The sequence below is a fragment of the Lolium rigidum genome, chromosome 6, assembly GCF_022539505.1.
Source record: "Lolium rigidum isolate FL_2022 chromosome 6, APGP_CSIRO_Lrig_0.1, whole genome shotgun sequence".
NCBI classification, from domain to species: Eukaryota; Viridiplantae; Streptophyta; class Magnoliopsida; order Poales; family Poaceae; genus Lolium; species Lolium rigidum.
In genome coordinates, this window is record NC_061513.1 from 189,047,254 (window position 1) to 189,072,436 (window position 25,183).

General features: G+C 42.2%; 2 protein-coding genes across 2 annotated transcripts; one reads left to right on the forward strand and one right to left on the reverse strand.

Moving 5' to 3' along the window:
• Positions 1–1,641: 1,641 nt before the first annotated feature.
• LOC124667906 lies at positions 1,642–4,679 on the forward strand. The gene is made up of 3 exons (XM_047205139.1): positions 1,642–1,986; positions 2,490–3,788; positions 4,266–4,679. Exons 1-3 carry the CDS (start codon positions 1,804–1,806, stop codon positions 4,491–4,493), a joined length of 1,710 nt encoding a protein of 569 aa, XP_047061095.1. The 5' UTR covers positions 1,642–1,803; the 3' UTR covers positions 4,494–4,679.
• Positions 4,680–5,111: 432 nt separating this feature from the next.
• On the reverse strand, positions 5,112–15,591 carry LOC124667905 (calcium permeable stress-gated cation channel 1-like). Its single transcript, XM_047205137.1, has 12 exons — positions 15,381–15,591; positions 13,363–13,696; positions 12,287–12,433; positions 11,654–11,789; positions 10,851–10,952; positions 10,388–10,507; positions 10,196–10,276; positions 9,280–9,620; positions 8,320–8,565; positions 6,700–7,024; positions 5,640–5,873; positions 5,112–5,547 (listed from the first exon to the last, which is right to left on the reverse strand). The coding sequence occupies exons 2-12, from the start codon at positions 13,674–13,676 to the stop codon at positions 5,287–5,289; spliced, it is 2,307 nt and encodes a 768-aa protein (XP_047061093.1). The 5' UTR covers positions 13,677–13,696; positions 15,381–15,591; the 3' UTR covers positions 5,112–5,286.
• Between the last annotated feature and the right edge of the window lie 9,592 nt (positions 15,592–25,183).

Here is a 25,183-nt window from a genome sequence, read left to right on the forward strand (position 1 = left end):
ATAGATCGGATCACCTCGACGTCCATCGGTAGAAAACACTCGGATAGAAGTTCAGTGTGCCACGCCGCCGTCGTGGTATCAATGAAATCCGACACCCGCGTAGGCGGGTCAACTTGCAGACACGCCAGAGGGCGTAGCATGTGATCTCGGGGCAGCCAATTTTGGTTCCAGGCGTGAGTGTCCTCGCCCGTCCCAATTCGCCGGATCAAGCCCTGCTTCATTGCATCTCGCCCTTCGACGATCGCCCTCCAAACCTGGGAGGGATGCGATCCTAGGGGAGCATCTAGGAAATCCGTGGCTGGGTAGTAAGTAGCCTTCAAAATCCGAGAACTGAGAGCCTCCGGATTCTGGAGTATGCGCCAGGCTTGGCGGGACAGCATAGCAATATTGAAAAGCTCGATGTCTCGTCAGCTAGAACGGAGCTTCACGAGGGGCTTTTGGTTTTGGCCCATATGCCTCACGAACGCAGCTAGGTGGCCCAGATCCTAGCGCGGCGGTAAACAGCTGAACCGAGAGAGACCAGGATTTGGAAAAATAAGATTGAACCGGTACTGTGGCAATTACGTGTATTATGCGAGATATATGTTGCTTCATGTAACCACTGTTTAAAAAATCGATCGAGATACCGACCGACTGGTAGCGAAATCGTTAAAAAAAGGTCGACCTTTGTGAAGGGAAAGCAACTCGCTCCACACGCGACAAGTGGCGCGCTGTGGTGCCAGAAAATCCCTGGGAAGTGGTATCACACGTGTACAGTTACACACGTGAACGAGTACAAATACAGTCGCGCACACGAGCAGGTACAGTCACGCACAACACACGAGTACAGTTGAACACACAGGCGAGTACAAGTACAATCACGCACACGAGCAGGTACAGTCACGCACAACACACGAGTACAGTTAAACACACGAGCGAGTACAAGTACAGTCACGCACACGAGCAGGTACAGTCGTGAACACGAGAAAGTACAGTACGAAGTGCATACGTGACGCACACGAGCGAGTACGATCAGCGCGAAGTGCATGAGTACGATCCCACACACGGGCGAGTACAGTTAGCGAGTAAAGGGAAAAATTGCACCAAATACACTAAAAAACAGAAGTACTTATTAGTTGAAACACGAGTACAATTAGGTACACACCACAGGTACAATTATAATATTATTGGAAGTACGAAAAAAAAGTATCTCCAAACCTATCAACATGGGATCTAGTTTTGAAGATCTCGACGCGAGGATCTCAAAAGTGAAAACGGTTCGCAATTTGGATTTACGGTTCTCAAAATATTTCATTTTGAAAAAACGAATCTAGAAGAAAAAGGGAAAAACTGACACAACCCAGTCTTCTCTCCTCTCCATCCCCACCTCGCTCTCCTCGCGACACGTGGCGAGCGTGAGCACCACTTCCTGCGGATTTTACAGCACCACGCCGCGCCACTTGTCGCGTGTGGAGGAGTTGCTTTCCCTTCACAAAGATCGACCTTTTTTTAACGATTTTGAATGATACCCGACTGGTAGCCAATAAGATTTCGGCCGTGAATTGTGAAATTTGTGATAAGAGGCCGAGTAATATACCCTGCCACTGACCCTCCGGGCCCCATCCACCGTGGCCGTGCGTCCGCGCCTACGTTACCACCCTCCGCAGCACAGCGCACGCGACGTCCAGAAGCTTCCTTCTTCCTCTTCCTCTTCCGCCTCCGGCCGCCACCGCCCGACGCCACGCCTCCATATATCTCCCCCTTCCTTCCGACGCCGGGAAGAGGAGTTCACAAGGCGTATTCGGGCGGATCAGGGAATCGGGGATGGATTTCGAGCTTCGGAGCGCGCGGGAGAAGCTGGAGCGTGAGCAGCGGGAGCGGATGCAGCGCGCAAAGGCCAAGGCCGACCGCGAGCGCCGGGCCAAGGCCGAGGCCGCGCGCCGCCGCGACGCGCTCGAGGCCTCCAACAGGGAGCGCCGCCTCGACGCCGCCCGCGCACAGGAAGAGGTACCACCCGCTCCAGACCTAACCCTCGTATCATCCCGTATCTATCGGTGATTACTCTTCTTCAGTGCTGGATCTTGATTAGTACCTAGCTAGTATGTTTAACGACAAGATCTGATCGCTAAAGCAGTCGTTAATGCTATGATTATAATCACCTACCTAATAGGCCTCATGATCTGGGTCCAAGTTTTTCCTCTTGTTTTTTTTTTTTTTGAGGGGAAGTTTTTCCTCTTGTTTGATCGGCAATTTCTGCTACTCCCTAATTTGGGAGCAAAATCCAGAAAATGAAAATTGATCCCAAAACCTCATTTCTCCCAAGGGAACAGAATAGCTTGCATACTGGCACAATCGTGCCTGTCCCCTTTCAATTTTGAAATAGCTTCCACTTCGTTAATCCTTTATGTGTTTCTTTCAACTCTTTAATCGTTCAGTTAGACTATTTCCTAGTGTGTATTTGTCCTGTTTAGCAGCTGGTTGATGATGACAGTTTTATCTACTTGTAACAGGCTGACCAGAAAATGGAAGAGGCGATGCAGCTGGGTAAAGGGATCTCGTTTTCACACATGTTTGAAGCCCTGCGATATGATGGTCCTGGGGATAAGATCAAGCTACCACCGTCTTCCTTCAAGGAGCTGTCCGACCAAGGAGCGCTGGATAAAGGCCCCATGTACTTCAGGCTGTCCAAGGTTAGGGACACAGTTCAAGGTGCCTCTCAGAATCAAGACACCCAAGAGGCAACCTGCTGTGGCGTTCTGGAATTCACCGCAAGGGAAGGCTCTGCGCAACTCCCACCACATGTTTGGAATAATCTATTCCATAGTGACACCCCAGACGTTCCTTTGATAGAGGTGAGATATGCCAGCTTGCCCAAAGGGACATACGCCAAACTGAAGCCAGAAGGAGTGGGGTTCTCAGATCTCCCCAACCATAGAGCTGTCCTTGAGACGGCACTACGCAATCACGCAACGCTGTCTGAAAATGATGTTGTCGTGGTGAATTATGGACAACTGCAGTACAAGTTGAAGGTTCTTGAGTTGAAGCCTGCATCAAGTGTTTCTGTGCTGGAGACGGATGTTGAGGTTGACATTGAGGGGCCAGATTCTGTTTTGGACAATCAAGAGAACCAACACGTGCTTGTGCCACTGCAGACTGGCAAGGTTGAATCTGGACTTGTGGAAGAAGGAAAGTTTCGCTACTACAAATTTTCTGTTGAAGAAAGTATTGGTGAGAAAGTAGCTTCTGGCCTTGCAAACATTGAGGTTAAGATACAGGCTGATACAAGCAGTGGTGACACTGATATTTATGTTTCAAGACATCCTTTAGTATTCCCTACCCAGCACCGTCATGAGTGGTCTTCCCATGAAATGGGATCCAAGGTTCTTATACTCAAACCAAGGGATGCTACTTTGGTCAGTGGAATTTACAGCATTGGAGTCTATGGCTTCAAGGGCGCAACGAAGTTCCAACTTTCTGTAGCTATCAATGATGTTATTAATAGCCAAAGGATTGGTGAGCAGGCTAGTGTGTCATCTACCGCCAGTGGTGAGTCAGTGGTCTGTAAGAACTGCAAACGCCATATATCTGCCCGAACCTCAGTACTTCATGAGGCCTACTGCGTGAGGCACAATGTTGCTTGCATGCATGATGGGTGTGGAGTTATCCTTCGAAAGGAAGAAGCAGCAGATCATGTGCACTGTAGTAAGTGTGGGCAAGCTTTCCAGCAGAGAGAAATGGAGAAGCACATGAAAGTTTTCCATGAGCCGCTGCACTGTGCCTGCGGGGTAATTCTAGAAAAGGAAGAAATGGTATGCCTTGGCTTCTCCTAATTCAGTATGTTTAGCTGGTTACGAAATAGTATGCAGTTTCAGTTGCTCTACCTAGCTTCAAGAGCACAGTTCTTTTCTTGTAGAGTATGCATGAACTGTGCTTCTGGTCTACTCTTTTAGTTCTATCAAGCTAATCATTTCAAGCATATTTCATGCGATACTATTATTTGCATCTTCTATTTTTAGCTCGTTGTGACACATGCACTTTTAGGTGTGCACCTAGCTTTAAAAGCACCTTTCTTGTTGAATTTTGCGTAAACTGTATGCTTCCAGTCTACCTCTCGTAGTTCTATCATGGGATATTGCATCTTGTATTTTCAACACAAATCTATTTTCAGCAGTCAACTTGCATATATAATGTTTTTTCACTCGTTTCGTATGGTGTGAACCTCTTTTTGTATGTTCCACCTGTTGTTAAGTCACATGATTCTAACTTGATTTGTTCTTCGATGGTAGGTCCAACACCAATCCTCAACCTGCCCCTTTCGCTTGATTGTGTGTCGGTTCTGTGGCGACACGGTTCAAGCTGGTGGACAACCGCTTGATGTTCGTGATCGGCTTCGGAATATGTGTGAGCATGAAAGTATCTGTGGATCCAGGACTGCACCGTGCGACTCCTGTGGGAGGTCGGTCATGCTGAAGGAAATGGACATTCATGCAATTGCTGTCCATCAGAAGAGCTGATTTCTTATAATCCAACAGACTGTGCATGTGCATCCGTACTGCAAATACGTTTGTCAATTCGTGAAACTTCCCATTGTTTATTAATCGATGTAAAACAGTGGTATTGGTGTTCATTATTTGTCTGTATCTTCTTTCTGTATACATATGCTCCCTCTGTCCTAAAAAGATGTTGCTGATTTGTCTAAATTTGGATATTTATACACTTAATCATCATACCAAAAAATTATCTCAAAGATTATAGGCAACGTAAGTATCTTTTTTGGAAACCCACTTGGTGTTGTTTCAGAACTGATGCTACTATTTCTTATTCACAATTAATTTCACTATTGTCCCTTTGGCAGAAAACATCTGGAGCCTCCTTTTATTTTCTGCCCCCTAGACTAGGCTTGGGGTTCACATACGTCGATGTCACCAATCTCTCAGGCGTCATTCACCAGGTGCAGGGTTGCAGACGGCGTCCTGCATATATCACGCAAGGAGTGAATCAAGTCAAATGTTAGCAGAAATATGGGGAGAAAACACGAAGGCACAAAACAAAACCAGTCCAGGTGGCAAACGGAGCTGGCACCGACTCCCCAGCAATTAACGCAACTGCACGTTCCAATGCCATACAACACAGGACGACAGAACCTCGCGTTTCATGCATATAAAGATAGGTCATTGCTCCTTGTTGTACTCCGTAATAAACAAGCAATACTGAAATGTGCCAGCGCATACTGTGCTGCTTTCTTTACTCCATTTACAAAACTACAGACCTAATTAAGCACACCCAAGCCACTCGCCCTCTATCATGTCATAGTCGCTGGTCATTTACAATTTCAGGCAGAGAAGGCACTTCTGAACCGTTGTGTCTGCTCGGGACCGGGGTGTTTCGTCTTGACTGCCGCTTTGTTGCCACAAGGACCTGCTCCGCCTCCCCTTCGTCACCCATGGAGAACTTCTCATCGTCGTTGTCGCCTTTGAACACCGGGTGGATATAGGCGTCTGCCAGGTATGTTTTAAGGTCAAACCCTGGCTCTCTCGCACGCTCTAGGGTGTCTTTCCTCATTGCCTCCTGGAAACACAACATGTTTAGTCAACAGGTAGCACGATCTGCATATGGAATGCATAGTGACACAAACGAACATGTTCGGAAATAGTATTTACCTGTAACGGGTATTCCACAAATGCAGGTTCAAAGCGGTTCTTGCAGTATTTGTGAAAATAAAAGGTTACTACAGGAAGAACAAGGAGGACTGGTGTTGATTGGCCTGCGCCTTTCGTGCTCAGCAACCCAAGGAAAAGCAGCTGTGAAATGATCAATGCGGTGATTATACGTCCATGGACACTTGGCCAAAACGCAGCTGCACTCTCATATTCTTGATTGTACACATTAATTATCTGGAAAAACAGTATAAGCTCAAGTTAGCAAACCTTTTCATGGAACTAGATAAAATGAGATGGAACGATGGTGAAGATTTAAATACGACGATCTCTTCGATTACCAAAAAACAACATACAATAGGTGGGCTGAAGCATCAGGACACCGAATCAAAATGCCAAACCAATCAAGGACTTGAATAAATAAATGTGATTTTGGTAAAGACCCTACCACTATTGTTGGGAGATTATAAATGGTTGGATTCTGGGTCTCCCCCACCAGTAGTTGAGGCTTTATCTAATCAGACTGTTTTCTTTCCCGGAAAGGCTGTAACGTGTATGATACTTGCACTAACAAAGTTATATCAAATGTTCCCACACACGAAAAACATCATTGACTAAATCCAATATACTGATTTCAAACATTTTATACGCTTTGAAATGGTTCCAACATACTAATTTCAAACATCATATACTGATTTCAAACATTTTATACGCTTTGAAATGGTTCCAACATACTAATTTCAAACATCATTGATTAAATTGAATTACTAATTTCAAACATTCCATAAGTTATATGGTCATATGGAACCTCCATAATAAAACTAGCAAGTTGGTCAAAATACAAAACTGACTATTATTTGCACAAAACAAACATATATATCCAGCAGAATTAAAAACTGATTAATATTTTTTAAATAGTTTAGAAAGTTAGTTAAAAAGATGGTAGCATTCTCTTATGGATGTCGAATGTAGTATAAACTCAACACACGTATGCATGGTACATCAAAATTTATATCAAGAACAACAAACATTCAAACAGTATAATTGTTCCAGCAAATCTTACCTGGTGGCGGTATACCACATATGCGAGCACAAAGAATATCAAGATGAAGGGTAGCAGAAATGGTGTGACCACAGCATAGACAAGACCAAGTAAGAAATAGAGCTGTATCTGAGGTTCATTTGAATCAAAACCAATACTTCCAGGGTCCATTGCCTCTTCTCTGTCTTTCTCAGTCTTGACCAAGAAAAAGTTTTTCAAGTGGAAGATTACCAATGGCTTCAATCTCAGTATTTCACCAGCTACCCCAGCCCATCCATCGACCATTACATATGTTATAAAAAATGTTGCTTTCATTGGAATTGCTACACCGATTGTTCTTGGTATTCTGTAGAAGAAGCAAATAAATACAATTTCAAATGGAGAACAGTAGGAGTTGTCGGTATAAACTGTTGAATATGCCAGCAAAATAAGAAGGCCTTTAAATCTGTCCCGGATAACAAACATATGACAATCTACTGCAAGTAACAAGGAAAAAAACAAACATCAAGTAAATAATACAATGCATGTGACCATCCTAACGATTTGCTTGATATATTGTGAGAGAAACAGCCATGTCCACCAAGGGCATACGACCTTCAGGCAGTGATCACAGTCCACAGGTATCAATGGGGAGGCAGAGATGTGGCATCAAACTTATCATCACCAGCTGAGACAACCTCCATGAGAGGTTAGGCTTGTGCACTGCTTCCTTTCTTGGCTTATACAGCCGGTAATGGATGTGACAAGCAAAAAAAATGCATGCGTCCCTTTGTACCAAGTATTTTTTGAGTTCGTGTAAACCAACAAGAAAAGGCTACAATGTTGAATGTGTTGTAAATATCTAATTCTTATGTTTCAAGAAAGGAAACAGTGGTAAGCTTAGCCCCTGTTTATAAAATAAGTACATTATAAGGGTCAATTTGTCTAAAACTGAACTAAGTATTGGAATTTTAAAGATACCATCATAAAATTCAAGTGATATTATGCCTAAAATTGTACAGTTCTACTTAGTGTCAAAAGTTACAAGATACCACCATTAAGGTACACATGTGTTTCATGCCAATTATTACTCCACTCTACAGACATGGAATGATGACCTCTTGGACGCCAAATAAACAACTCTTTTGGTTTTGACTTGCATATTCTCATGCTAAATGATATGGGATACAACAAAAGTTGTGTTCAGAAAGTTCCTTAGGATTTGAAATTCCTGAATAAAATGCATCCATGCCCTCCAGAACTATATTCATAGAGGTAAAAAATATCCATCTTAAGAGTAGACGGACATATGAAGGGACTGGAAAAAATATTCCAATTGATCTGACATCTCACATTGTAGGATGCTTTCAGGCTTGAAATGTAGCCACACTCATCAACCAAATATACAAAATAGATTGATTTTGTGGCATTTACTTGTAATCACCAATAGAAAATAAACTAAGCACCCCAATAGCCAATATTGCACATTGCTTAGAAAAGAAAGAGCCAACATTTGACTGCATTTAATATCCTTTGTTTTCTATGGTTGACCTTCATTTCACATGCTAAAGTCTACGTCATTGAGTTGAATGAGATGTTGGATGATTGTCAGTTTCTATTTATATAAATGTGATGCCAAACAGGAGTAGGTGTAGTACATACTGATTTGCTGACTGATGAAGGTAGCTTTGTAACTGCTCTAAAGCAGATCCAGCAATAATGCTTGTCAGAAATACATTAAAGAATATGAAGATATAGAATTTTGATGCAGATCTCCTCTCCAACGAAGACACTGATGTCAATCCTTCAACTTTTGACATAAACATCAATATGCTCGGGAGCAGTATAAGGAAAATCTTCAGAGCAATTCCTGGAAGGAACCCTTGGATGAATGATTTGATAGTAGGCCTGAGCAATAGTTGAACAACAAACTTTCAGAAATCACAAAAATGCCAGTAGAGCAAATTACATCAAAGGTCCCTAAACTTGCTTGCAGAATCATCAGTGAAGTTCCAAGTTACAATTACATGGTGCTACAGGAACCTAGAGAGCAAAACTAAGAAAGTTTATGGACTCATTCTAGGTTTGTCGGTGGACAAAAGTTACATGATTAAGCATCAGCATCACATATGGATTCCACCCAATCAACAGTCCCAGCAGTAAAGTTCATCAACAGTGACAGTGAGGGGCTACTACATGCCAACTTGCAACAAGTAGAGGTTAGTGACCCTTGATTTTCACTTCTTAACAACAACTTGGAGGTTTTTGTGGGGTCTGTTTTATCTTTTACATGTGCAGTTCATATGCTGTTGGTAGAGAAAGCTCTATTGTTTTTACTTCAAACTGAAGTACTACTCCAAGGACATTGGACCCAAGAAAATTCTCAGATGGAACCTACTTCGTCATATTTACGATAGATTATTATTATCAGACACTAATAAGTGATGACATTCTTTGTAATTCATGCTGTATTAGGCATGATTAACAAATATGCGGTATGCAAGAGCATAGAGCAATTTAGCATTGAGGTCAGATGAAAAGTTGAGTAATCAATAGCATTCTACTGTACAGTTGAACACAAAAGGCCATTTTGCTGAAGAATAGCATGCTGAGTACACTTACATTTCGATCAGAGGCTTCAGAAATGGAACTGCCTTCTCAATCCCTTGAAGATTTGCAAGGGACTGAACAAATGTGATTGGGACGATATAAAAGAAGTTCAGAAAGAAGAATGCTACCGCAATTATCAACCTTCTAACTGTAAGGTGAACAACTGGAATAGACAAATTATCCCAGTACACATCACGAGGTTCTGGAGCCCACTCGGTTAACCAAACCGTTGGATTACTGGTTTGTTGTGTCTGAGCACACACTGCTGCACCCCACCGTGATCTAAAGGAAACAAATGCTGCTGGCACAACTAACTTGGGATCCTTCATGATCCTTTCACGCTCTTCAGCTTCCTAAACAAGTGTTATTTGTAAGTGACAATTAATCTGACGGCTTATGGTATTGCATTGACGGAGTATTCTTTATTCAAAAAATGAAAACAAAACATTCTGAAAGACAATGCTTTACTTATACAGACCCAATCAAAACTTAAATTATTTAATAGAACCACTAAATTCAAAAGCAAGAAAAGAGAAATCATGTCATTAGCACATAATCTTGCTTCAGTAAAAATAACAGGAGCCATTGCTTCAGTTGAAACAACAAAAGTTACCTACTTGATCAAAATACCAGGAGCGTTTGTTATTTCCTCCACGCTCTTTTAAGTGTTGTTTCAGTCATCAACACATCATTGATGCACACATTCATAATTGATTTTTCTAAAATGTATGGTAGCAAACGTATTGAAAAAATGATGAATGAAAGAACATTAATGACAGATCGAAGTTTTTTAATGGAGGAAGCATACTGTTCCACAATAATAATAATAATAATAATAATAATAATAATAATAATAATAATAATAATAATAATAGAATGAAGCCGAATATAATCCACTGAAGGAAGCAAATATGATAGAAGGACTTACTTCATTTTCTATCCTCTCAATTTCTGATGCGTAGTGTTCAATAGCATCCACTTTGGAACCAAAACATCCAAGAAAGCCAGTCTGGAACAAGATCATAGATTTTAGAAGAGCAAAGAACTAGAATAAGATTTACAGCAGTATTTACCTATTTCAATCGAAACTCATAACTGTTTGCAAGAAAAACTAAACAACCTTAACAGTAGGCCTTTTACTTGTATTTCTTTCATACTTCAGCTGATAGTAGTCGAGCCAGTTCTGCACCTTCTTCTTCTCTTTGACCAGTTTAGCGAGCTTATTTGCATTGTAAACAACCTTCAAAAGGAGATTGCAGGTAAAAAAATAATTAGAACATGTCTCGTAATGCCTTCTAGCGTCAAGCAAAATTTATAGTGCAAAATCATGATTTTACATTAAGCTTATTTGCATTGTAAACAACCTTCAAAGATAGAGTGCAGGTAACAAATTAACTAGAACGACTCTGGTAATGCCTTCTAGCGTAAAGCTGAATTTAAAATGAACAATCATGATTTTACATTAACCAGGTTATTATACTACTTTATACGAGTCAAATAGAAATCCATCTAAACTTGAGAAAATATAAATGTACTTATAACAATTAAGAGAATATGGCTGGTAAAAAAATTGTAAATATTACCTGTTGTGTTAGATAGTGATCAGGATGATTCACAAGGAAGAAATGCTCCGCAAGCTCACCAATTGATTCATCTGGATCAGGCGGTATATTCCGCACCAGGACCTAAAAATGCGTTAGTCAACTGTATGTCACAAAGCACAACTACAAACTGCACTCTCATATTGATTCAGCATAGTCTAGTCTTCGTTTTCTATCATATTGAAGACTTCAAAGTCATATATAATACATTGATAATGCACTTCATTTTTCTTCTGTAAAATTCTCCTGTTTCGAACAGGTCAAAACTCAAGATTGTTGTATAGCCTGATGGATCCCTTGCATCATATTTTAATTTTCAAAACTCAGATCCCCATAGGAAACCTAACAGCATAATCTGCGAACATATTTAACATTCCTTACAGAATGAGCAGTATAAAAAGTATCCATCATTGTGTATATAATGGTTATAATGATGGTTTCTAAAACCTTTCAAGCACATTTATTTTTCACTGTAAGGATGTCATGTATTCAAATTTACACCTACTGGTAAGAAAGAATTCCCACCAACTCCCATATCATCAAATATTTGAAAAAATAACAAGATTGGCCACATTAAATTGATATCAGTGGATTTATTGTGAAACAAAACCATCATAATAGGTAGATTCTGTCATCTGTGATTGAAGAGGTAGCTGGAGGCAGTATCGATCTCCAAAAGGATATTTATAACTTTGATGTAGTTGTAGACAAAATAACTAGATCCTGATGTACTAATTAGAAACATAATTACTGAATAGTGAATATACAGAGTAACAAGAACATACTGTGAACTGGTCTGGGCGGCGTTTCTCTGATGCAAGAAAGTGCAATCTCATTGTTGCGACTATTCCATACTCACGCAACAGAACATAGCATGTCCAAAATGTGAAAACATAAGCCATAGTCAAGTGAGCTATGAACCTGCATTCAAAGAATTACTTATTATCATTCACAAAGTCCTAGAGATACTCGAGCAACAATTCCAAAGTTGACAATCAAGCTCTACGTTGTTTTATGTTGTGATGCTCTGCTGCAGTGCTACGTCATGGTATGCTGAATTATCAGAATAATGATTTATAATCATACAACATAACACTTTGAATTTTTTTTGAATGGAATAACTCTGCATTAACCCCAAGTCTCCAACAACTCCCTTTAGTATCCACTTATTTGTTTGTGATTTTCTTATTCACTTTTCGTTTTTGAACTTCGGACTCTACATTACCATGCATGCGCATTTACTAACTCCTCCCTCCTCTCCTCCCTAATGTGAACTACATACTCAGACATGCATACAAAGATTAACTCTGGTAATCAATGGTCCCCAGAACAACTTGCATTATCATCACAAAAGCGACCTTACAAAACAGTAATGCGGAAATACATTTAAGAAAAAGCTGAATTCATTTGATGCTAACCTCTTCGACCCATAAGGTATGTTGGATATTGAAAGTTTGTCGATATCACTGTGCTGTACCGTCATGCCCTCAAGGGTCTCATTGGTCCAGTTAACAGGAACAAGAACAAGAAATGCTAGAATTGTGATTGGGACAAATATCTTAAGCCTGCAAAGGTTAAATCTTAATTATAAGTATTGATTTAGCAAAAGCATGGAGCTGGACATCAATAAGCAGATTAAACATAGTCCATCCATTGACCCAACATTTTTAACACATGTTCTGCAGTCTGTGTATATAATATACAAGACAGAATAATGAAGGTTTAGAACCAATACAATAAAAACATTTCTTGATGAAAATATAAATAAATAAGTCTTAAAAATAAAAATGCTTGGTTAAACACAAACATGAACTCACTGAAGCAAGTGGATGTTTTCTACACTGGGAGCTACTCCCTCCGTTCCAAATTAGTTGACGCAGTTTTTTTCTAAAATGAGTGAACCTACACACAGAATCGTGTCTAGATACATGACCAGATCTGACCAAAGCTGCGTCAACTAATTTGGAACGGAGAGAGTAGATGTGTTATTTTTATACAATAGTGGCATCTAAAACTTGCAGAACCATTTGTTATAAGGAAATAAACAACTTCAAACCTATAGGACAGATTGAAGAAAAATATAGAACAGCAAAAGAACTAGTATTAAATTGATCTCCATAGTATATCAGCAACATTCGCAGCACCAGCTTATTTTACTTGCATTGTATTTCGAGTGTTGAATACTGGATATGTGCAATCAATTAATAATCTACAGTACTATAGGCATTTTACAAATCATGTACGCCCATGCTAAAACTAAAAACTCCATTAGTGAAAACTGTATTAATTAGATGTAAGTTTTTTCTGGGGTAGAAATGGGGAGATGAAATATGATACTCCCTCCGGTTCAAAATAATTGCATAAATATAGATGTACCTACACATGTTTCAGTGCGTAGATACATCCATTTTTGAGCAATTATTTTGAACCGGAGGGAGTATGACAAATGGAACACTAAAACATTACCACAATATATGAAATATAAATTGCATACCCTATTAAGTAGATCCGCAGATAGACAGCTGAATCAAGTCCAGCATGGCTAATCAACTCATCTTCTGGCATTTGGAGAGCAGCAGGCATCCAACTTAAGAACTTCAAGTACGATCGCATGTCCAAATTTACAAACTTGCGCACAGAAGCACCCCCATGGCCTGGGCTTTGTCTTGCACCTTTGAGATACCACTTTGGGAAGTAAACCCTGTCATTGATGGGCTGCAGCCGTAGGAAAGCAAATGCTAGCAGGAATATCATGGCACTCAGTATGTTGATAGCTGCAGAGACACCTATATCTTCAATTGTCGCCATAGTTGTTGTTCAAATAACTCCTGGGTGTTCCAACATATGTTATTAGTGTAAGATGTAAGGATGGATGCAAGCATATAATGTCAAGAAAGTTTGATGTCATACAAACTTCTGAACTAAACTAAATCTAAGAACTGGTAAATGAATGGCAGTAAAAAAGAAAAACACTTAACATTGGGTTACTTGATATAGCATGATCACGGATCACCACAACATGCCAGACTAAGTCAGTTTTCTTATGCTTGACCCATATGAAACTAGTAAACAGGCTCTGTTCGCCAAAATATTATACTCTTTTAGCACCTAGTAGTAATGCTGTCCTAACTCACTAGAAGTATGAATTCCCAAATACATGTTTTGCTGGACTCCAATATTGCTCATGTTTGGTACCCGCGAAAAGAAAAATGCAGTTTTCTCAAAGATGCAAAAAATGACTTTTTTCAGCACAAAGATGTGCAAGAAAAAACAGTAATTGGAATAAACAGATGTAAGTGAGCACTTAAAGGTACTCTTCCGTAGGTAATAATATTGTAAAGATGGTATCACAAGAAAGATTTCTAAATTTTAATAACATGAGAAACCATGCTTTAACTTGGGAATACCCATATCTGACAGGTTGAATGGTTGTGTGCATCAATCGATAGAGAAGACAGAGGGTTAAACCTCCTTTTCAAAGAAAAAGAAAAATCTGACAGCTACAGAACTGACGCTAAATTCCCATAATTGCAACTGGGAAAGCTACAGAAACGCGGCTACCTAAGATTGCCATTCCCATTGCACGCAAACCCAAGTCATATTCCCATCAAATCAGGTGTGAGATGCTGGACGGGCAATAGAAAAGTTTGGGCTATCAACATCAGGACCCAAAATAGTATATCTATATATATGTATATATATATATATGTATATGTAAGAACCCGTCAACTTTGTTGTACCTAGCAGTTGCTCACATGCAGAGCATTAGAGCAGACATCCTGGCTCACACAACGAAAACAAACTCTACCAACACGCTTGGATCGCACTCCTGCTTGGTTCATCTTTTTTTTTTTTGAGATGTGCTTGGTTCATCATTGGTCCATCCATGTGCAAGTAGCGGAAACAATAGAAAGAAGAAGAAAAAAACTGTTTATAGGCCGTCCGCCAGTTACAGCACAAAATTTCGTAACGTGGCATAAACGGCAGTTGATTATTAAGTTAAAAAAAGTTTTTGTGGATTCGGAAAAAAGGTCCTCTACAATTCAGAAAAAAAGGTCCTCTACGATATGAAATCGATGGAATCCAACTTGTCCGGAATACTTTTGCCAGCACCTGATTCCCGAGCACGGTAGTAAAAACAGTGGTAGATTTCAGTGGCATGAAACAATCTCAGCCATCTTACAATTTAGTGTAATTTCCAGAGGCATATATTGTATAGAGCACAAATTCAGAGAGAAATATCTCTTTTTTTTTGATTGTCGGCAAAAGAAACGGAGGAGAAAAATAAGGCAGCAACAGAGCTGACTCCTCGTTATACGTGTCGTCTTCCTCCCTCTCCGGGATGAAGGGAGGAAGAAATAGAGCCAAAAAAAATGCGCCGAAATTGGAGCGAGCGGGAGCCGGGAGGGAGACCCAGATCTGGCCGAAGCCGGGCCAAAGCATAGCAAATCAAAGGAGCATAACAAGCAGAAGCAGGGGGTACCAAAGGCAGGACGAAGGGCAGGCACATACCTCGTCCCTCCAGGAAGGAACACCGGGGACGGGGAGAGACGAGAGGAGAGAAGAGCAGAGCAGCCACAAGAAACAAGCAGGACCCCTCAGCCGCCGCAGCACCCCGCGGTCATCCTCCTCTCCCGAGCGGTGGGCTACGTATGCTATTGCTATCCCCGGCCGACACTGATGCTGCGAGTGAAGTGCTCCCCGTACAGCGACGGCGGCTTCGGGTGGAGATCTTATCCCCGTGGCTGCGTGCGTCCCTTTCCTGGCGTTCGGCGGGGCTCGGCGCGGGGGAGGAGAGGAAACGGCGAGGGGGACGTTACTGCTGGCCGGCTAGTTGCTACTAGTACCGCTGTCCCGGTCCGTCTGTGCCTGTGATGTGCTGTGCTGGCTGCGTGGTGTTTACGAGTTTTTTTCCTCCACGCTGTGCGCCGGTTACCTGTGGACGTGGACGTGGATGTGGTGTGGTTGCGGCCGTCGCCGTCGTCCCGGTAACGGACAGTTTTGCTGCGCTGCGTGTGTGCTCTCCCGCTTTGGCTACGACTACGAGCGAGGGTTGGTTCTTGGTTGCCGTGGGTGGGTGGGTGGGTGGCGGCAGCAGATCTCGGCGTGCAGAGTCCAGAAGAGCGCTGGGAGACGAAGCAGCTCACGGAAAACCACGCGATGCCAGTGCCTTCTTTGGGATCATTATCCTTTCCCGTAGGCCGGGGTGGGATTCTCGTGCGGGCAATGCCAGGGCGAGATCTCCGGACCTCAAACAAAATTATTTGGCAAGACAAGATGCTATGCCGTGCGTGATCGATGTTTCTGTTCCACGCTAAGTTTTCTCCTACACTATACTTCCTAGTAAGTATTTTGTATTCCGTTTGGGCAAGGTTTGCCATCTCCTGAGATTCGAACGAGCCGTGGATGGCGGACCAAATCGTATGAGTTTCCTTTTGTGGAGGGAATGCAAACGGATGTTTTGCTTGCACTTCTCCAATCCTTCCAATCAAGCATCCCTTAATTTGGGATTAAATTGTTGATGCTAATATGTTGCGGTAGGTAACGCTTGGCAGCCTCAACAAATTTGGCATAGCAGCCCCCACTAGCTAGAGTTTAAATGGAAATTTTATTAAGCATCTCCAATCGGGACGACGCAAAACGGACGGCTCATACAAGAATTGGTAATCGTCAGGATCACCTCCAACCTTGTAGACAATGTATGCCGGTGAACCTTGTTGCTGTGGAGCTGCCATCGCGAATGGCAATGGTGGCCTAGTGTGGAATTGTATCTCTCCCTGGTGAGTCCCTAGAGCAGGTCCTGACGGAGAGTACTGATGCTTCATGATTTCTTGCACCACACGAAGCGCAACGCGCTCAAGAGTATTCACCAGGCTCTCAGAATGCCGATGTATAGAATGAGACACAGCATAGTTAATTTCCTGGCGCATGGCTCTGGTACGTTCCTCCGAAGGGAGAGACAGATCCAATCCCTCGAACGCACCTTCGGGTGTGAATCCTTTGAACCTGATGCCGTGCGAACGGGTCTTCTCAAAAGAGCCGATGAGGTCGGCTTCAAAGATGGCCTTAAGCTCATCGTATTTCTTCTTATGCTCTGCAGGCAGATCCTCGTACTTGATCAGTTCGTCCGACATCTTGGCTGCCGATGTTGACGTGGTTGTTGCAGAAAGGGTCCCACCGGGTGTGCCAGAATGTGTTGCCTGCCAAAACCCACCGGCGGGCAGTGGTTAAGCAACACGAAGAGCCGGGAGACTCCCAAGACTGCTAAGTGGACCCTGGTGCCTCGCGTCGTCCCGCAAAGTTCCAGCACACGTCCTGGCGGTTGCAAGGGCGTGCCACCTGACCTATACCCGATCGGGAAGGTGTTGGATTGCTTCGATTAGTCTCTGCATGGTAGACACGTAAACATTAAATACGAGACCGATCGGCTCTCGGGTTGCCTCGTGGATCGGCTCAAAGAGCCGATCGCCCCATGGTTCACGTTGGATTTACGGTGACTCGGGGATCCTGCTTGATCAAAACAAAGCTAAACCAATCTACGACAGTTTAGGGTTTTCACCGCATAATCGGAACATCCTACGCGTAGTTGGGCCTAGCAGATACGAAAGATGATGGAAACTACTCCTGTAAGAGGCCTAAAAACCAACGTAGAGTCAATTCCCGAAACATCCCTTATAGGAACGGTAAAACAACACCTCACGCACCACCGGATCATCCAACCCCAGCATAAGGCCTAATCATGCAGATATTAAACTAATCCTTGGAGAACAAGGAGCAACTATAACAGATCAGATCTACTAAGTAACGAACAAGCAAGGTGCTGCCCTTACACCTAGGTAGATGTAAGGGCAGCTAGATATCAAGGGACGGCATTGCTAAGCAAATATGCATAAGAAAAGCATCAATGCAAGCCCCAAAACATCTATGATAAGTAGTGCTACTCGCCATCAACAACGCTTCAGCACGAGTAACACAAGGTAACGAATAAACGTATACTGCCTAGATCGCAAGATGCGATCTAGGCAGCATGATGCTTACCCGGAAGAAACCCTCAAAATAAGGGGTGGCGATGCGCCTGGTTTGTGTTTGTTGTGAACGTGATTGTCCTCCTTTTCTCAATAACCCTAGGTACATATTTATAGTCCAAGGGACTTTCTAATTTGGAAGTACACCTAACCGTGTACGAGCCAAACTCTATCTTTTAATTCTAAACACGATCTAATAATATACAGATACACGGGCAATCTAGCCCAAACTCTTCGTGCAAGGCCGCTCCAGAGATTCTCCACGTGTAATCTTCCAAGCCCATCTCAATTACGGCCCATCTCCTGATTTGGCTAAAATCTGGGGATAACAACAAACTAATACATAGTTAAAACATTGCAAAACGCTGAAATCTAACTAGTGTTGGTTTCGCAGATTTCTTATGTTCGCCGTTAAAAAAGAACACTCTCGGAACACTCAATCACTCAAACTGGAAAATCCAGCTCGCAATGATAACCCAGTTGTTCCTATCGAGGACGAACATCCAGAAACCGCCACCTAGCGGCTTCAATTGGCCCGTGGCCATATTCGCTGCAAAGAAAGAACACTGACAGTTATAACTGTCGGTGTCTGAGCCGGACTCGCCGGTGTGGTAGTGCCTGCGGCAGGATGTGTTGAACACCTTGACGATCATCTTGCCACCCCTCGTACAGGAAGGTGAGCTGATAGCTAGACTCGAGAGCGAGGTCGCGGGCGAATTTTTCCCACCCGGTGTGCAGGTACATCTTGCCCTGCCCGTCGAACAAGACCTCGACATGCCACCGGCAAAAGTTGCAGTTGGCCTCCCGTAGCTGCAACTGGGCCAGCTCGACGCCATCGACAAACTCAGTGAATTTGTCCGGGAGACGCTTGATGCCGAGGGGGTCCTAGTCAGTGCGGAGGAGGAACTCGAAGCACCGGTCCTCCTGCGAAGACGGCGATGGTGCAGACAACGGCGACCCTGGGGCCGTAGCTGCTCCACCTTGGCGGCCCGGGCCCCAGGGCGGCCACGCCCATGGCCTCGGCCAAATTGCCGGCCATCTAGACCCGCCATGGCGTTCCTCACGGGGCTAGTTGTGTTGCAGGAAGAGCTAGGCGGCGCTACGGTGGAGGTTGTGGCGGCTAGGGTTTGTGTGGAGGAGAGGATGAGGAAGACGAGCGCGCGCCCTCTTTATATACGCCGGATGAAGGCGAGGGGCGCGGCACGCGTGGCATCGCCATAACTTCGTTGCTAGAAGTGGGTGACGAGAGAGCTCCTCGGCAATGCCCACCATGAGGGGCTTAGGGTTGACGGAATCCTGCAGGCTAACACGAGACATCGGATACCAAACGAACAGGGAGAGAGATTTACCCAGTTTCTGGGCCCTCGATGAGGTAAAACCCTTACTTCCTGCTTGTCTGATCTTGATTTATCGAGTAAAATAGGTTACAAGGGGGTAGCCGAAGGACTAGTATGGTGAACTCGTCGGGAGGCAAGGATTCTAGGGTTTGTGTATGCTAAGTTGCGATGGTTTCGTGTGGCCAGGTCTCAAGAGTCCTGTCCGAACTCGACTAGGTTACATTGAGACCTAATCTAATATTTCCTTTATTGACACCTTCTTGCCTTGTTCGTCAAGAATCCATCTTCTGGTAGGTTTCCTCCGTTGCAACCGACGTACAGGCCCACCTTGATCTAGGACAATCTTCATGGGCCCCTAGTTGGGCCAAGGGAGGTAGACTAATGTCGGGTACCCAAAGGGTAATGCCCACATCAGTAGCCCCCGAGTGACTGGCCGAAGCGAAGCTTTAGGCAGGGACTATAGTTGTACTCATCCGAATATCTTGATAAGTCGAAGAAAATTGAGTCTTCATGCTCATTGTAAGGTTGAAATTGCTTGGTATCGGGTGCGCGTCCAGCGCTCCCGATGGGAGTAGCCCCGGAGTCTAGAGACGGGTGTTTGCAACCGTGCGTAGACTCAAGTTGTACTACTCGAAGATCTTGTTGTTGATGTTTTTGAACTTCCTTCATCATCCGATATTATTTAGTATATTGGGCCCTCTAAGACTTAGGGTGAAGCCAAACAATTGATCGTACGTAAGGGATAAAAATAACGAGCCCAGTTTTACTCGATAAATCGATATTTGTTAACTGTTGATGGAAAAACAATGTTACCTTACACAGAATCAAGTCCTCGGGCTTGATCCTGGATTTGCTGGAACCTTTGGGTCCGTTCTTCTTTGAATTTCTTCGATTATTGATGCTTTTGTTGTTTTTATCGGGTGTGCGTCCAGCGCTCCCGATGGGAGTAGCCCCCGAGTTTAAGGACAGATATTTACAACCGTGCGTAGACTCAAGTTGGGATGTGCGACAACTTCTTGATTTAGTAGAAGCTAATAAGCAAGCCCCAAGCATGTCAACTCAAACCCTAGCTCCGTGAAGTAATTTTGTCAAGTTGTAACCGATACTTTTTTTTAACAATGGCTTTTCTAAGGCCTCATTTTGTAATGAATTTGAGCTGGTAATGTTGCCAGTTCTTTCTTTTATAACTGCAATGTCTAGTTTTGATTGTGCGCTCCCGATGGGAGTAATTAGAGTTCTTGATATTGTATATATTTTTATCTGAATATGCTCACTCGATGCTATATTGCAGGTGACACACGTTGTGGCTTTTGTCGAAAATGCTTCGGCTGCTAGCTCTGAATCCGGCCTTGTGCAACAAATGAGGAGCAGAATGTCTCGGATGGAAAAAAAAGACCTGTTAGGTATCCATGCCATGGCAGCTGTGATAAAGAAGGGTGAACTAGCCATGGAAGCATAGCAGTACGCATTGAACGAACTGCAGAAGGCCATAGAAAGTTTGAACTGTGAGTATTCGTTAATCCTTCGTCTTCTCCACTTTCGAGAGTGGATCTTCTTGACAACTGAGCTTTCCCTCATCATTTTTTATTAGTTATTGCTCTAAATTTGTCTGAGGAGAACAAGCGAGTTCATGAGCGAGTCGAAGTCCTGACTGGTCTGTTGCAAGCACATGATGTTTTCTGGACCAATAAGTCAAAGGCTGCAATCATTGCAAAATTCTAGGATCGGGTGCAACAGGTGCACCGGTTCTTTGATAAATGTCATGCAGGCTTGAGGATGATATGGAACACGATGTTTCCACTTAACCCAGCTCCTAAAACATTGCTTGCCTTGATGTCTAATTTTAGAAATGCCGCAAGGGTCCGTACTTTGGTGCGTAGTCAACTTCTTGCTGGGGCGGAAACAACTTTTACCTTTGTGTTGGCTCAACATCCTTCTCTAGATTTGGAGGCGGTTGCCAAGGCTGATGCCGCGCTGTGAACCAGTACTTCACTGTCGTTAGACACCTCGCCTCCATTATAGTTGATAGATTAGAATTGAGTTCCGAGGAGAACTATGGGTCTGAAATGCCAAATTAATAGTCTGATAGTTTGCTCAACTACGTAGGCGATACAATTGTTTGTAAATTACTTTGTCAATGATACTTCTCCTTATCCCGAATATTCGGGTACCTTGGGATGTAAGTTTATTCGTGTAAATGATGTAACCTGTTTGCCCAATCTGTGATTTCTCTTCATATTGATGTTGACGCTCATGGAGACGAGCAAATATTTGAAGTCGATGAGTTTTTCATTGTGATAAAGCATTGTTGCTTGTAGGAGTGCCTTTAGGTACCGAGGGCAATTTCTGAGTATTTTTTATTGAGTTGCAGGCTTTGGCGTGCTAGCTCTTCAGCATCGGTGTTGTGATGCTTATAAATTGTAAAGTGTCGGCAGCAAATTTTTGAGTGATCGGCTCATGTTGCAGGCCCAAGGGACCCGTAGTAATCGCAACTTTGCTAAAACTGTACATGTATTTTTGAAATTTATCGGCAGCAGCCCCCGAGTCAATCGAGGGAACCATGTGCACTATAGGCTTCATAGCTCAGGTACTTTAAGCTCGATGTACAGGCGTGGGCCTTTTTTTAATTGCACCGTTTCCATCAATTGCAGCACTTGCATGCTCCATGAGACTTTTGTGGAAACGTTTGTTTTTTTATGCATCATAGATGTTCATCAATTGCAGCACTCGAATGTTCCATGAGGCTTTGACGAAATCATTTGTATTTTGTCGTATTTACGAAGGTCCTTTGATTGTCATCAATTGCAGCACTCGAATGTTCCATGAGGCTTAGATGAAACCATTGGATAGAGGATAACGTACACAACCCCCGAGTTTTTATCGGTTTCGCTTGTTGTATTGATAGTATTATGAACTAGATTTTAAAGTGCGCCTTGGCGCACGACCCCGTGGAACTCATGTATAAGTGAAAAAAGTAATAATAATTTTCTCAAATCTTACAAAACATAATGAAAAATTTCAAACGGATCGAGGAACAAACGTTTTTATACAACCTGGAAAAAAGAGAGAATATATTATAGCAATTAACATTCATTTATTCTCATCTCTATATGCTCCGCAAGGAGGCACCTACATGTTTAAACCTAAACCACTAATCGTGAACGTTACAAAGAAGACCACTCCAAAATACAATATATTCAGTAATTGTTCAGAAGAAAGAAAACATGTTTGACGGCAAAAAAGCTTCTCTCGCATGAACCCATCTTTCATAATTCGTAAAATGCTATATTAAGCATCAATGTAAATCAGTGATTAGTCACTTAGTCAGCGAGTAGATGACCACCCGAGTTTTCTCACACCACTTTTTGCTGTCAAGCTTGCAGTAGCTATAATCTTGAGTATTTATAATCATTAAGTGTATCCTATTTGCGTACACCAAACTGTCCTTTTTTTTTGAGGTAAAACAGTGGGAAAGGCTCCCACTGCAATTTTTATAAATATAAGGCAAACTGTACAAACATATTTACAAAGCAAAGAAAAAAGATCCAAACTGTCCATAGGACTTCTACACACTGAAAGACTCCCATAAGCAGGCTAAGGACGGTGAATTGACGCGCAGAACGTGATGATGGCCACTATTTTGCAACCTGAGCCACGTGAGTCATGTACTTGTGGTTGGGCTTCAGCATCGCCTGAAGTATGAAAATTGTTAGAACCTCAACAACCTGCTTGATACGACAGTGAATCATACGAGAAGACAAGCACATATATGAGAATGAAAATTCAATGTTGAAAGAGCAGTCTACAACAGCCCAAAAGCAGAGATTCTCCAACTATGAAACTACAGAGAATCTACGAAGCAGGAGGTAAAATTATATAATAAAGGAAATTTGCATATTTATGAAATATCATTTATGATGACTCGTTATAGCAATTATATGACCCTAGAAATTAAATCTGAGGTTCTCGCATTGCATGCTGAAACCATGTGTGCACTACCTTTAGATACACACATTTTTTAGACGATGTCAGTGACAGGGATTCTACCGTTTCCCACGCCAAGCCAATAGGCACGTACACACTTTAAATAGTCTGTTGTTAAATGCAGAGTAGAGCTCCAATCTGATGCGAGGATATAGTGGCTGACTGAGCATGTATGCAACCCTAGCGGTGTATATTTTTTCAGATAAATCATTGTGCGAACTCAGAGCAGTGGCATCTCTGTGTTCAAGTAAATGACAACATAACCGAGAAATTCAATACAACAAAACTATCCATTTATGCAAATCAAAGATTCTTAAGCTTCAAAGTGCAGGTTAAGAAGATGCATTCACGGCGTATCTCGGAAGCTACTTAGAAAACCATCACATAGTGGACATGATGAACCAAAAAAATGCATACACCGAATCCACTGTAAGCTCTTATTCAGCATTCTCACCCACAACATAAATCTAACAAAGACAATAACTTATAATAGAAATACATTATGCACAAAACTTTTTAAGGTTATCATTGTGTCAATATTATCAGATTGTAGAGAATAAAGTAATACAGAAAATAGAAGATGGGGCTGTTGTACTATACATTGAAAGAAAGAAAATTAAAATTTTACCATGTAGATACAAAATGGATTATTTAAACGGGCAACATATATTTCTTATGAGAAAAAGGAAACAAACAATATTGCACGCAACTGAAAAGTAATCCAGACACAAAAATCTAAGACTATAATATCATGCCACTAAAGGAAAATAGTTTAAGAGCATTTTACCTTAAACTGTATGCAACAAATCTTTAATATATGTGCCAAGAGTCGCTCAAGTTCCTCTCCCCACCTTTTGTCAACAAATAAGCAAGCAATTACTCTTTAAAGACCTGAAAATACAAGGCTTGCTTGAGAAATATTTTATTAATGAAGCGAAACAAAAAAATCTAACAAAAGAGGACACTAATTATTTAGCAAAGAAATGCAATACATACAAGCAGCAAAAATAGGAAATATATTTAAAGAAGTACTTATAGATGGTTCCGAGATAACAACAGCTAAATACATTGAGGTCCCATTCAGGTTCACAGCAGGCAACTCCTGGAACATATCTCTCTGCAAGACGAATCCCTAATATTTTTGGCATCATAAGATCAAGCATATCAAAGTCCAGCAGTTAATAGCACTATCATTCTCAGTCTACTATTATTTATTCTTTGGAAGTATATATTATTTAATTTCGTTTGTGAATGCTTACTGATCTGATCCATGGCGTTTCTCTGAAGCAAGAAAGTATAGCATCATGGTCGCAGCTATTTCATACTCCTTCAAAAGTACATAGCACGTGCAAAATGTAAAAGCATAGGTCATATCCACGTGAGCTACAAACCTGCAGAAAACATGCAAACTGTGAGCACCATGGACATACATAATTGTACTAACCAAATGTAAATATTGGTGGAAGATTATGTTGCAATGCTTATATGCAACATGATTTTGAGCAGAACTACAACTGCTTATAAACAGCTATCATAATGGATGCATATGCCCGTGCCGCTACTGAAAATCTACACCTTCTATAAAACAGATCATGTTGAAGTATACCTAGGACATTGCAAAGTCAGCGAGGTCGCAGTCATCGATGCTTTGTCCCTTGGTGCTGCCAGGACCTGGCTGACCACACAGGAAAATACACAATTACAGTTTCAGCAAGTTGGTAAAAGTAGATAAAATGTTGGAATAGGCTGAATGAGGTAGTTTGAGGCCAACCTAGGGCAGAGCAGGTTTTAAGAAATGAAACAACTCAAGAGAATTTGTTCAAGGCCGAGGATGGTGTTTTCATCACAAATTGGTTAATTTTTCATAGATACCTTTTGTAAGACCAGCAAAAATCATGTGGCGTGTCTTTGCTGCACACCTCCAATAGTTCTTCATGTCTGGATTGCAATAACAATATGCTATTTCAAT